Raw genomic sequence first — 14,525 nt, 5'->3', positions numbered from 1 at the left:
GTTAGACCGGTTAATTGCCCACTCTAGCTTGGACTGGCCTTCACTTAACTGATTTAGTAAGGTCTCCATCTTGTTTGACTCAGATGGAATGTCTCCTGGCTGGCTCGCCACTTGTCACCTTTCGGTCACAAGAAGGGAAGGAGCCAAGACTAGAGGGCGACTGTTTATCTAATTTATTGTGGGTTACAGTTTGTAAAACACCAAAACAAAGTCTTTTTGTTAGACACGAGGTCAGTCGTAAGGTCGAAGTCCTCGGGGCACTTCCTGGGGCACTTCCTGGGGCACTTCCCGGGTCAGGGTCCGGGAATCTCCAGCACATGGAAGGAAAGAAAAATATGTGGTTTTTAGTGTAGTGTTCCAATTTACTAGAATGCTCGGAAACAGGGAGGGGGTGAGGGATAAAGGAATAACCACCACCACATTCAGTGCGTTGTGTTTGGCTTGGCTAAACTAAGTGCTCCGGTGATTACCCGGTTTCCTATCCCGACCCTCCGTTCTTGAAATTCAGTAAAGAACCCAAACGAGCACGCACCTGGGAAAGCCACGCGTCCTCCTTCGCGTGGCTGGGCGAAACACGGTGTCGTTGGCCTCCTGGCTTTACAGCTACCTCCGTCCACTCTTCCTCGGATACCGGTCCGGCACCTTCTCCGCTCCTGGTGTCGTCCACGTCCAAGGATTCCGTCTTCCCGGTACTTCCCGTCCTCCTGGTCGCGTGGTCCTCCTGGCGTCTCACTTCTTCCTCCCACGTCGGACAACCAGCGTCTTCCTGGTCTCCTCTCATATGGTGAGAGGCCGTTCCTGATAGGCCCGCAAAGTCAGGTGGTCCAGATGCGAAGCCGTCATCACGAACACACAGGCTGTCCTTAAAGGGCCCGTAGTAATCCGCCTGTTGAGGAGACGGACAATCAGTTAGCCCTGCCGGGGCTGAGCATGGGACCCCCTGACAGCGACCCACCCTCCTCCCCTGAGAGGCTCACCTTCTCTTTGGTACTATTTCGTATTCACACTTAGGCTCTGAAATCTGAGCCTCTGAGTGGAGTGTTCTAGAGGGTATCTGGGACGGTTGATCTCCAGCCATGAATCCGCGAGTTTAGCAATAAATGTGGCCATAGGCATCTGAAGGCCATTCCAGACTGGTAAGTGATGCTCTGCAACCTGATTGGTTAGAGTTTGGTTGCTTTAAAAGACAGAGATACATTACTTAAGTGAACGTTTTATAGCCTGTCCAAGCTATGTTGAACATTACACTGCTTTTCTAGTTGTATTGTGGAACTCCCACTTCAACGACGGGGAATGATTCAAGCATGTGAATCCATAAAAGATCCAATACTGGAGAACCACAGTTACATGTAAGTATCGTATTTTCTTCTTGTGTGTATTGAGTTTGAGGCAGTTTGTGTTCAATCATTTAGCAACTTCAGTCATTCAGGCAGAAAAACTGGTCTGGGTTATTTGATTTCTTGTCAGAGAGGGAGAGCATGAACTTGGTGCTGTCAGCATAGGTGATGTTGATTCCGTGGGCACGTAGAGTGCAGTGGTGCAGGGTAGATTGCGTGGCGTTTAGTGAATTGCAGTATTCTGCAGTGATGTAGAGTGCACTGGTTTAGAGTGCAGCAGAGTGTCGTAGAGTCGTGCAGAGTAGAGTCCAGTAGCGTAGAGTGTGATTGGTTCAGAGTGCAGTGGCGCTGACTGGTGTGGAGTGGTGCAGCGTAGATTGCAATGGAGTGGAGTAGGGTGGCATAGAATGCAGCGGCATGGAGTACATTGTTTGAGTAGAGTTGGGTGGTGCAGGGTAGAATACAGTGACCTAGAGAGCAGTGGTGCAGAGTAGAATGGTGTAGAGTGGTTTGGTGCAGAGTTGAGTGTAGGGGCCAAGACTGAAGTGGTGTAGAGGGCAGTGTTGCAGAGTAGAGTGGCGTAGACTGTATTGGCATAGAGTGGTGTAGAGTTGAGAGGCGTAGAGTGCAGTGGCGTAGGGTGGAGTTTTCCCCCAATTCTAATATATTCTTAAATATCTCAACAGTTAATTTAAAGGCATTTAAATTTTGTTCTGTGCTAGAAATAAATAACATCATACCTCCCTCCTCCAGCACACCCCCAGTACCGAGCAGGATTGTCACATAAATCCTTTCACTTTGAAGTCCAAGAAAGAAAGCTCTATGGAAGACCGATCCTGACATTTCATCACTCTCTGAAAGCACAGCAAATGTGACAAGATAAGAAGAAGATTTAAAGGCCTGTTTACTGAAAGTAGTTCTGGTAGAAGAATACAAGGGTTTGTAAACAGACTGTGCTCCATAGAAGGGACGAATTTGATCTGGCAGCCTAATTCAAATAAAGCCAGCAAATAGAAATCAAGCAACTACAAAGCCAGTGGCAAGAAATTGGTGGAATGTATTGGCAGGAAGCTTTCCAAATGTCTCCAGGATGTATTTAGCGTCTGTTAGGCTTCAACCTAAAAATGTATTGTGCAGCTATGCGATGCTGCATATTTTTAATCCATTTTGCTGCTTGGGTATTTTTTGTATCTGCGTATAGCTTCTTTTTATTAACAAATACATTTACAAAATGTCTCCATCTGATTTAAAAAAAAAAAAATCTTAGAGAGGGATTTTTCTGAATGTTACTTCTAGCTACAGATTCCCCACCTTTCAAAATATCCTGAGTCACCAGACTGGTAGCAGAGAGTATTTCAGCAATGCTCCCGCGCAGCAGAGGGTGGCGCCGTGTGGCTCTGGGATGACTCCAAACTGCCCCAGAAGTAATCAAGCGAAGCTGCATATAAGCAACGCCCTTACAAATTAAAACCGGTGCATTGTGCTGGGGAATGCCTACACCGAACATGACCAGATTCAAGCTGGGCTGAGACGGCAGGCAGTAGATGCGGGTCATGGACCCACATAAAAGGGCGTCTGTGGTGCTTGGTCTCCAGCCATGACTCTGAGTTGTGCAATAAATGTGGCCTTAATCATCCGAAGGCCGTTCTAGACTGGTAAGTGAAACTCTGCATTGTGGAACATAAGATAAGATGGAGGTGGAAACAGAAGTCCAGCTCCTTCTCCAAGCTGTTGGACCGATTGTGGTCAAGGGACCAGTCTTGTAAGAAGTTGCCTTCCCGCTCAAAGTTGTTCAGTAAGTCAAAGTTGAAATCTAAACACAAGCACAAGAAAGAAGTGGGATTTAATCAGAATAGGGCTTGAAGGTAAAGACCTCAGCATCTCTTGAATCTTGGCATGCTTCCTGCACTCTGTTGCACCTTCAGGAACCACGTAGCTGCTGTGGTCTCCTGTCGGACATTTGTCGTCAGAGAGTCATCTGCATCAAAACCTGCTATGCACTGGCCAGCAAGCGTTCCCCTGAAGCCATGCGAGCCCATTCCACCAAGGCCAGAGCTGCTACAATGGCGTTCACGCACGGTGTGCTTGTTTTACTCAGTGACAGGGCTGCAACATAGGCATATGTGCATACGCTCACAAAGCACTTCTACTTCTCTCACAGCCGGGTCCTGCGGAAAGGTCACTTCACCCTCTTGGTTCTATAGGAGTTTCCAATCAGAGTCCACTTTCCAGACAGACCTCCACCTTTGGAAGGACTGCTGTGGTACCTAGTCTAAAGGTGAGAAATCTGTAGTTGGAAGTATCCATCAGAATAACAAGTTACTTACATTCAGTAATACTCTGTCTGATCGATACTGTGTCTAACTGCAAATTCCACCCTGCCTTCACGTTCTGTGGTGTGGCCTCTTAACCATCTAAAAATGTTCCTAGTTAAATGACCAGCACATTATCTCAACAATTTCTTCTACACTCCATACTTTTGGGTACGGATGGAGAAGTATACGAGAAACATATGTCTGCGTACAGGAGTAGCGCTAAGTATTGTTCTGCTCCGTCCCTTCCTGTGCAGTATGGAGTCATCATGGGGCCATCTGCCAACACGCTGATCGAAGGTCTGACGCCTGGGGGTATTGTAATGTAAGGAATCTGCAGTTAGGTGTAGTATCCACCAGCAACAGTGTCACTGAAGGTAAGTACCTTATTTTTCTGGAGCCCCACACGTACACAGAGATATTCATTGTTAATCATTTGGATGGAAATACCCGTGATGGGAAACTGATGTTACAGGTTGAGTTCATTTTCTCTCGTCTAGGATCTTGGGCAATAAAATTTTATCTGGATGGTGGAGTGGATGTTGGTATGGGGGGGTGGAAGTCACTGTTGTACCTTTGTTTGGTTTTGCCAGGAGATCATCCTATGCCAAGTTTTGACTAGGTGCTGGTATTCCGCTATTGTCTGTCTGTCTTCTCCAGTGTCTGTTCACCATAGCTAATACCAGATGCTTACTGGTGAGCCAAAGCGGTTTTAATAGCACTGACATCAAGCACACCCGAGTCAGTGAGCGATAGATCCCTGTCATAGCTTAGCGCAACATGCACAGTTGAGACACACAATGGTCTGCTCTATTGCAGGGTAGCTTATATCAGATCTCATTCTCCAGATTGGGCATTACCCAGTCTTCCCTCGTTGGTTTCATGGGTGTGGGGCAGGGGTTGACATCCTGCCAGGAACCCCACCAGGCTAGATTTCTCAAGGCGGTGCCTGGCATTTAGTTCTTCTGAAGATATTGTGAGGGTGAACACTGACCCTGGGCTTTGACAATCCTTGAGCAAACAATTACCTTACTACTAATGCCCAAAGGGAGCAAAACCTCTTCCTAAGAATGGTAGAGGCTTTTTGTTTGGGCACTGTTTCCCCCGAAGCCCTGGTAATACTGGGACTATGAGTGGCCTCTATGTTTGGATTTTGACTTCTTCATGTTCCCCCAAAATGAAATCATTAAAAAGGTCAAAGGGGGGCTGTGTAATAGGTGCCCCATTCTTCGCACCATGGTCTTGTATACTGATTTACACCTGTCTTGTTGGATGCAGTCTGCTGCTGTATGGTTTGAATATTGTATGTGACCTACTGCCCCTTTTCCTGCACCTCTCAACACCCCATTTTCCTGTAATTCTTTTACCAGGCTGCACTAAAAAGTCCCCTGTAACACTATCCCCATTGCACTGTAATCCACTTTCTGTTCTCCCTGTGTAAGCCCCCTCTCCTGTGTATAGCTACTCTGTCTCATCTGACAATGTCACTGCCTCTCTCCACTCCATCCCTCATTTCATTGGAGCATCTTCTTGTTCTGGGGCACCTGGCTGCTCAGGTGAGCAGTTGTACCGTATTGTACCGGGCAAACCAGGGGTAGGCACCCTCTTAAAGATGCAAGACTGGGTGGGCACCCGTACAATAAACGGGCGGGCTCCTGTGAAGGTACAATAACGCCAATGCAGGGTGGGCACCTGCACTTCTAGATATAAAAATAGTGGCAATTCTGCAGGGTGGGCACCTGCTCTGAACTAAAGCAAAAGGGGGGGATCCCCACCCTGGCGAATCCCTGGAGGTAGTGATCGCCGCACCAGCGGCGCAACACGCTATTTTGGGGGGTTGGGGGCGCAGCACTCTCTGACCACAGAAGTCCCAAAAGTCCAGGGACAAAGCCTAAAAAGAAATGAACACAAAAAGGAGGTAGACCCTTGGTGGGGCTGAAGGAGGGCTGGGTCCTATATAATTGTAGTCACAGAGAATTGCCCCCTCCAAAAATTTCGACATTGAGGACCAAAAACACACTTATTTAAATCCGGTCCGGTATATTTATTTATACCTTTTAGTCATATTTTTTTTGAACTTTTAAATAGCAGAAAGAGATAACTCTAAACAAACAAATACCAACGAAACATATTAAATAAACAATTGACAAGAACACATATTCACATATTCACGAAATTATCAAACAATAAATATGAACATTACATCCAACATTCAATTGCAGAATTAAGCAATGTAAGAGGTCAATTCACTGATCAACTTTTTTTTACATAAACAAGAATGCAATTACTACATTTAAAGAGCAAATAAAGATATGCATCACTATTATCCTGAAAACAGTTTAGTTGTTATGATTCGCTCTTGCTGGGGTAGCCGACGCATTTCAAGTTTGGACCATAAGTGTCCAAACCATCTTCAGGGCTTTGAATTATTCTGTTGGGATGTAAAAAAACGTGGTTTTAATACAACCATTTCGCCCCTAATGTTGAAAAATCAACCGTTTGGATAAAAACAAATGTACCTGTGTGATACTGTGTTGTTTAGCTTTTTATCACTGGGCACAACTCTTTTCTTTAACTGTACAGCTGGGCGCTTGGTTCCACAAGTGACAGTCTGTGAAACAAACGACATGTAGCCAATCATGGATTCAGAGGCTGCCTGGTACTGATTTTAAAATAATTTTGCAAAACCTTTGCTATTTCTTATTTTCTTTTTTGGTCTTGTCAGTACAATGTACTTTTGGAAATATACGTATTTAACTCAACACGGCCGCCTCACTGCAAAAACAGGTCTACATACCAGGTATACAACCAGGTATGTAGACCTGTTTTTGCAGTGAGGCGGCCGTGTTGAGTTAAATACGTATATTTCCAAAAGTACATTGTACTGACAAGACCAAAAAAGAAAATAAGAAATAGCAAAGGTTTTGGATTGGCACCACCATATGATTTGAAGGTACGGAATGGTTTACTAAGAACACGTACCCTCTCATTTTAACAGCCATAAAAGGGTCATCTAAAATCAGGTTATATGTCATTCAATTAGGTTCGTTTGAACAAAGAACAAGACATTCCTCCGCTACCCCCGGTGCAACGCAAGATAGCGCAGTTCAAGGTATGCAAAATTATTTTAAAATCAGTACCAGGCAGCCTCTGAATCCATGATTACATAATAAGTTAAAAACGGCTACATGTCGTTTGTTTCACAGACTGTCACTTGTGGAACCAAGCGCCCAGCTGTACAGTTAAAGAAAAGAGTTGTGCCCAGTGATAAAAAGCTAAACAACACAGTATCACACAGGTACATTTGTTTTTATCCAAACGGTTGATTTTTCAACATTAGGGGCGAAATGGTTGTATTAAAACCACGTTTTTTTACATCCCAACAGAATAATACAAAGCCCTGAAGATGGTTTGGACACTTATGGTCCAAACTTGAAACGCGTCGGCTACCCCAGCAAGAGCGAATCATAACAACTAAAGTGTTTTCAGGATAATAGTGATGTATATCTTTATTTGCTCTTTAAATGTAGTAATTGCATTCTTGTTTATGTAAAAAAAGTTGATCAGTGAATTGACCTCTTACATTGCTTAATTCTGCAATTGAATGTTGGATGTAATGTTCATATTTATTGTTTGATAATTTCGTGAATATGTGAATATGTGTTCTTGTCAATTGTTTATTTAATATGTTTCGTTGGTATTTGTTTGTTTAGATTTATCTCTTTCTGCTATTTAAAAGTTCAAAAAAAATATGACTAAAAGGTATAAATAAATATACCGGACCGGATTAAATAAGTGTGTTTTTGGTCCTCAATTTCGAAATTTTTGGAGGGGGGGCAATTCTCTGTGACTATAAAAAGAAATGAAGGCCAGGGTGGGGGGGGGGGCAAAGGCTGGGCCCAGGGGCCAGCTTGCGAGTGTTCTAGCCCGGACTCGGTATCGCGCTCACACCGGCACTTCTGGGTGAGTGCCTGTGCCAGCCCCGAGGTCCCTGCTGCCCTGCGATGTGCTCTATAACCATTTAAGTCCTGAGGCTGCTTCAACACGTTGCGGACCCATCTCGCGGGTCCCTCATGCTTCTGCCACTTCCTCAGCCGCTGCGTTGCCTGGCTCGCCGATCCTCTGATTCTGAACCTTATTCCTGCTGACTTCACGGAGATCGGATATGTCCCGGCAGGTTGCCCTTTACTCTGCTGGGATTCACCCAGCCCTGCACTGAACTGGAGGTGACTTTTTGCAGCCTGACATGATGGTGATGTGCGATTATTTTTTTTTTGTGTTTTTTTTTTTACTCGTTTTTCCTGGACTCTTTATGTTGCTGCCCTCTGGGATTGTCTTTCTGTTTGTTTCTCCTCATGGCTCTACCTGGGTCTGGGGCTGGTTCACCTCGTGGTTTCGAACTTGTGGTGTCCAATTTGCGTCTCTAAATCACGAACAATTTTTAATGGGCCTCCATTTTGCCTTTCTTTATTTTGGTGGTGTTGTCTCCTTGCCATGCTGAAAAATAGACATTGAGAAAGGACTCCCTCCACCTCCACAAAATCGGTGGCCATCTTTGAAGGGAGCCCTGATTACAATTTGCCTTTGTAGCTCCAGCCTGTTATCTCGTCACTTTAAATTACATTCTTCTCTCTACTTGTTTTTCCTATCTCTTTTCTATATCTCTCTTATCCATTTTCACCTCATTTATCCTGCGCTTGCCTTCTTCCTTAACTTAGTACAGTACACATCCCACTGATGCTCTATTCTATGCTACCTTTCAACTCTACTCCCTTCCTTATTGACTATTGGCTTACACTTTATGCTACTTTTAACTCTACCCCCATACTTTTCCCCTGACATTATTTGAATTTTACTTGTCCCCGGACATCGGATGGTCGGGAGTGTCTTGACGCTGTGCCCGCCGTTCCTACCGGTCATAGCAACACATGATTTCTGGCATAATTCTCACCCGCGTTCTAAGCCCAAGATGGCGCCTGAGAAAGAACGGACCTGCTTTTCGAATGCCTCGCAGCAGATCCATGGGATCTTTTATCGAACTACCGGCCCCCTTCCCTCCCCGCTCTTCTCCTCTCCCCTTTCCTACTACTAACCTTTGCCCTCTCCTGTCCTTGCCCTAGCCCCCACCCTGTTTACCTGTGAATTACCCACGTCATTTGAGAGCTTGCTATTTTGTCTGATGCCCGATGGAGCTACCTGGTTTAGCTAAGGGGAGACAAGTCGGGGATTCCCTCCTTGGACGTCACCTACCCAGTCGGTCTTAAGCCAGACTTCCTGTTAGCTATAGAGGAGATGGGTTTTGGGACTTCCCCCTCGACCGTCACCTACCAAGCCGGACTTTGGGCAGACTTTCCTTCGTCTTTCTGCTGCATCTCCCTCCCACCCCGTTTTTTCTGTGAACCTCTTCCCTCGACACTTGAGACCGAACTACTTTGTCTGATGCCCGGTGGAGCTTCCTGGTTTAGCTATAGGGGAGATGGGCCGTGGATTCCCTCCTTGGTCGTAACCTACCCAGTCTGTCTTTAGACAGACCTCCTTTCGTCTCTACGGTTGTCTCTTCCCTTATCCTCACTTCCTCACCTCCCCTACCCCCCACTTCTTTTCTCTCTCCTTTCTCTCCTCTCCTAATGTATTGCTGATTGATGATGTAATGTGTAATTGTTGGTCTTTTTCTGTCATATTGTTGAACCACATTGTTGCACTTCCTTTCGTCTCTACTGTCGTCTCCTCCCGCATCCTCCCTCTATTTATCTCTCTCCTTCTCCCATCTCTCAATATATTGAGACTGAACTTTTTTTGTCTGATGCCCGATGGAGCTACATGGTTTAGCTATAGGGCAGATGGGATTTATTGTGTAATTGTTGAACTTTTTCTGTTACATTGTTTATTCTCATGTAAAGCGCTCTGATACCTCCGGGTCTAGCCAGCGATATATAAAACTCTTTAAATAAATAAATCAATAAATCTACTGATCGTGTTCTCCCTCGCCCACAGGTGGTGATCTTTATCATCGTAGCTGCAGCCTGTGGTGGGCCCTCCTGGCCGAGCTGTGTCGGCAAGTAAGGTCTGGCTCTCAAGTCTTGCTTCGGATTGTTTCCCCTCTCTGTGGCAGAGGCGCACTCATGGGATGTGGCTACTCTGGGGAAGAGACTTCCACGGCAGGACCAAGTAAGAATATGGACTTCTGTGCAGCAAGAGAGAGGGTACCACCGCCTGATGCCACGCTTCTTCTCTGCTTTTCACTCTTGTGGATTACAGTTGAGGGGTGAGGGGCAGAATGAAAACCTCTGATCCAGAAGGACCCTCCAAGATGTTACACCGTCCTGCTGCCACTTCAGAGAAGATGGGAGATGCATTAGCCAGGGTTGCCTTTGGAGCCTGTTTTGTTGCTACCTTGGTGTTTCTCCTACAACTGTACACCTGATTGACAAACGTTCTTGTTTTTTTGTGATTGGGGAGCAGCAGTGATTGATATTTAGCACTTTAATGCAAGGTAAGATATTTGAGGGCGGTGGTGTTTCATTTTTTTATTTTTTTTGGGAAGAGATGCAGTGATTGGTTTTGGCAGCAGCTAGAAAGAAATCTGATCCTTTGTAGAAAAGGATGTAGAACTTGTAGCCACACAGTACCACGAGTTGTAGGATACATCGGCTATGGAAATGAATTGACTGTGATTATGGAAAGGTGGACTAATTGGAGACTAGCACTGCACCATTTGAGCAGCAGATGCGTATGTCTCTCGGCAAGGTGGTATTTTGGCTCCTACTTTAGTACTGTTGCTTGTTACCAACACGCCTGTATCCCAACCCTGGTCGAATGCTTGTCTCTTCTCTTGTGCCCATTCGTATTGATCCACGCTGCTCCACTAGTTGGCTGGTATGGTTCTGGGATAGATTGTTACCCAACTCCTTATGTAATTATTTAGTGCGCTAGGGAGACTAGATGGAAATCTGCCCTTTGTATGCTTCCTTTGTGGGCGTGGGCAGTCCTGGAGGCAGGCAGGACCTTGCTTTATAGGATGTAGCACAGATTGTTAGTGCACAGGCACGCAGCCAGTCAATATTTGAATAGTTTACTCGAACTAGTGTGGAGTCCATGCACCATGTGGTCCTGTTGGACATTGAGTCACAAGCGAACCGACTAATATCTCTGCTGAGGTTTTCTCACACCAGTTTAGTTACCAACTGCAAGGTTAAGAAGAAAGTATTGATCATCAGATGTGTCTTGACATTTTTGTGCACCGGTCCCTGGCGCATGGTTCTCTGTGTCAAGTTCAACAGCTCAGCTAAGGACCATTTCCTAAGGGTCAGTGATGAGGGCTTGATGACTTCAGCACAGCCTTTCTGGAATCCTCACTCCTGGTGGTCAACAGACGCACTGTTCTTCTGGAAAAGAATGAGTCAATTTTTGGAATCCAGCCTTTTGCTCAGATGGCTATTGGGATGCTATTTGCTCAAATTCCTTCGGGCTCAGCTGCTGCATCAGTAGAATGCTGCTGTGTAAACACTGGGCTCAATAGATCTTTGAATTGTGTACGTTGCACTAATGCATGCACATTGGTGGTTCGATATCTATAGGATGTGGTCTGAGTTATGTACACTGGAGGGGTGCATTCACACAATAGCTCACACCGCAAGCTTGGTCTGTGTAGGCGCAGGATGTGCTCAAAGTAGCAAATCGCAGTAATAAGCAGAGGAGTCTCAATAGCGCCTTCATGTCGACTTTTCCTTTTCCTAAAGTTACAAGTGTCCAAAGCGTGTAGGATATCTGCTCTGGAGTGAAGTGATGGCGCTATCCTTCCATCTAAGCAGGACTGTGTGACGTCGGCTTCACTAGGACCCGCCTGCGGTCAGGAAGAAGCTCTCAGGCGCTTAATGTAAAGGTGCCACCTAATCTTAAGGAGCAACCCCCAGTACGATGACATCAGAACCTCAGTGAAGGCTTTGTCCATGTGTTGAGCTCATAACTCTGTATATTCGTCTTTACTAAAGGTGCGCATCAGGAAGTAGAACAGTGTCATTGTGTCCTACTCAGGGCCTGCATGTAGGTCTGAACGGGTCACTCGTCACGGGAACTAAAAACACAACACCCTAAAACCCAGCAGCATGATTGTGGGGCTAATTATGTTGTGTATTGAAGTAGGAAAGATGTACACTGACCGATTTAAATCTGGAGTGAGTCTGTTTGCACCAAACCTTTTCCAATGAACCACAAAAATGAAAGAGCTGTTGGTTTTGTTCAAGCCAGTTGCATGATGGTGCCTCGTACTGTGAAACAAAAATGTAGGTTTTCACCCGTGTTGCCCTGTATTCTGGTTAGTCTTCCTGTTGGGCCTGCAGTGTCACATGTTGCTGATTTTATTACTTCTGTGTGCAGATATTGCCGACTTCAGTCTTAATCGTTTTGAGTCTTGTGTGCGTAAATGAGGTACACTTGTGTCTTTGGTGTGCATGATTTTGTATTTGACACTTTCGTATTTCTGCCCTTTGTTTCCTTTTGTTCATGTTTATCTTTTGTTGTTAGTGCACAAGTTCTTGCATTGTTTTTCTTGTGCACCTAGGTTCCTGTATGTGACTTGTTTTGCTCCTTTTAAGTAATTGTTACTGTTCACAGTTGGGTTGAATCACAGTTGGGTTGAAGGCAGCTCGTGCATCACACACCACCCTCCTGGCTGGGGTCTCCATTGGGTCTGCACATGTTGGTTACCATCTTTCCTGGAGTTACCATGCTCGGTAATGACTCTTCTTATCATAAGTTAATGTGTTGGGTGCTGTTTTTCACCAAGGACACAGACCTCTCTGGCAACGAACCTTCCTGGGCATGTTGCTTGATGCAATGTGTGATAAGAGATTCAAAGCTCTTAGTAATGTCACTTGCCCATGCTGGCACAGTGTTTTCAGTGCTGGATGTCGAACAATACAACCAAGCCTTGCTCGAGTGGAAGGTGGAGTAAAAATGATCACCAGTACATGGGAGTGTAAGCAATGGTAGCACCATGAAGTACATTAGCCGCAGCCGACACTCTTTCGTGATTGGATGCAAGTGTTAGGTTATGTGACGACTGTAGTGTACACTCCTCTCTGTTGCATGCACTCCGTGTGGGATATGGAAGTGCCCTCTTGAGGGAGACGAAAAATGCTGTGAATCTTCTCGAGTCCATGCCTGGACGCTCTAGACCCCCGTATAGGACTTTTAAAGAGCATTATGTTTTGTGCTCTTCCTTTTTACCCTGTCTGTTGCTCAGCCCAAGACAGATGAAGAGAGGAGCTTGGAGGGCCTATTTTTTTTATTCTGTACAGTTGTTTAACTCTTCCATCAAAAATGTTTTTTTGGGGGGCACAATGCAGTCTTCTGCAGCTACTAATGTTCATGTAAATTTCAGTCGATGAATATATGTACATATGTATTGAACTTTAAATTCTACAATGTTTTGTCAGTGCCATCTAACATCTCATCCAAAGAACCCCTGGTGCCTCCTGCTTCTAAGCCAACACTGGACAGTGGGGGCAGAACAGTACCTCTACGCTAGCATTGCCCGCTGTCTGCAGTAGACTTCATCCAGCAGCCTTGCTAGGATTCTCACCACACACTAACTGAAGTACTATGCTCATTTCCACTATCTGTCGTCACTCTTCCGCGTCTTTGGCATACACCTCATTCCACATTGAAAGTTGTTTTTATTCTGAATGTACTAATTTTCCCAACACACTCTGATAGCTGTAGTGCAAACGGAAATTGAAATCGCACTGTTCTGTGTGCACATTCTGGACTGTTGTGCTCTGTCTCACAGTTGGTTATAACTTTAGAAATGTCTCTTTTAGGATTATTGTCTGGCTTCTAATTTTGAAATGTTATTCATCCAACACAATTTTAAATATTCTATTCACAGTTGTTTTACAGAATGCAGTAATTAAATACTCTATTACATTAAAGGCTCTTTGTTGCTGTTTGTCAAGACCTATCTGCATAACAAACCAGGTTAGCATTGCTTAAGTACTTCCAAACTTTCTGATGTTCCTGGAAAGGATGTGCTAATTCAGTCTGACAGACTCTGACCCCGTGTGCAAAAGTGGATATTTAAGTGGGGAAAATGAGTGCATCTGTTAGTTCAAGTTATTTATTTTTATATATATATATATATATATATATATATATATATATATATATATATATATATATATATATATTATAGTTAGCTGGAAATTTTACTGACATAAAACCATTGAAATTCCCACGTTATAGTTAGTTGGACTCACTATAACCTTCGCGTGCAATGCACTGCTGATGACGTCACATATTACATCACTCATGACATGGTCAGTGACATCACTCATGACACCATCCAGTGAATGTGTGCCTTTCTGAAAAATAAATATTAGTGAGTAATGTTAAAATTTCTTAAATATATGTATTAGTGTTTCACTTTGTGTATAAGTGGCTGCATGGGTTGGTGAGTAGCTACATGTGTATGTACATGGGTTATTAGATGTTTTTCTTAATATCAGTATGAGTCTCTATATGGTTTGGTGGTGGTATCACTTAGCACATAGATGCATGATTGACTGACTCTCTGTATGTGTTTTGAAGACCGCATATGTGCAGGACTGTATGGGTGAATGAATGTGTATATGTGTATGTTAGGGAGTGAATGACTGTCTCACTAGTGTCTTTATCAGTAACTACATATGTTTTAATCTAGTATATGTGAATATTGATGTATGTAAGTGAGTATATGTGAGAGTAAGAGATTGTAAGAGTTCCTGTTTAAATAAGTATGTGTTTCTATAAGGGATTGTTTAAGAGAATAAATATGTTTAAATTTCAATAGAAGTAAGGTGGTAGTGTGTGTATAGCTCTATATGCAAATAAATGGATG

General features: G+C 44.4%; 1 protein-coding gene across 2 annotated transcripts in view; it reads left to right on the top strand.

The window, feature by feature from the left end:
- Window positions 1-13,581, top strand: part of VAMP7 (vesicle associated membrane protein 7) — a 100,761-nt gene extending 87,180 nt beyond the window's left edge. For both annotated transcript variants that reach the window (XM_086942218.1, XM_086942219.1), the window contains exon 8: window positions 9,644-13,581. In XM_086942218.1, the coding sequence (XP_086798344.1) occupies window positions 9,644-9,712 (69 nt within the window). In that variant the 3' untranslated portion in view covers window positions 9,713-13,581. The remainder of the gene's footprint in view (window positions 1-9,643) is intronic.
- Window positions 13,582-14,525: the final 944 nt, after the last annotated feature.

This window comes from Lissotriton vulgaris, chromosome 10, assembly GCF_964263255.1.
Source record: "Lissotriton vulgaris chromosome 10, aLisVul1.2, whole genome shotgun sequence".
NCBI classification, from domain to species: domain Eukaryota; kingdom Metazoa; phylum Chordata; class Amphibia; order Caudata; family Salamandridae; genus Lissotriton; species Lissotriton vulgaris.
This window is presented reverse-complemented; position numbering and strand designations above follow the sequence as displayed.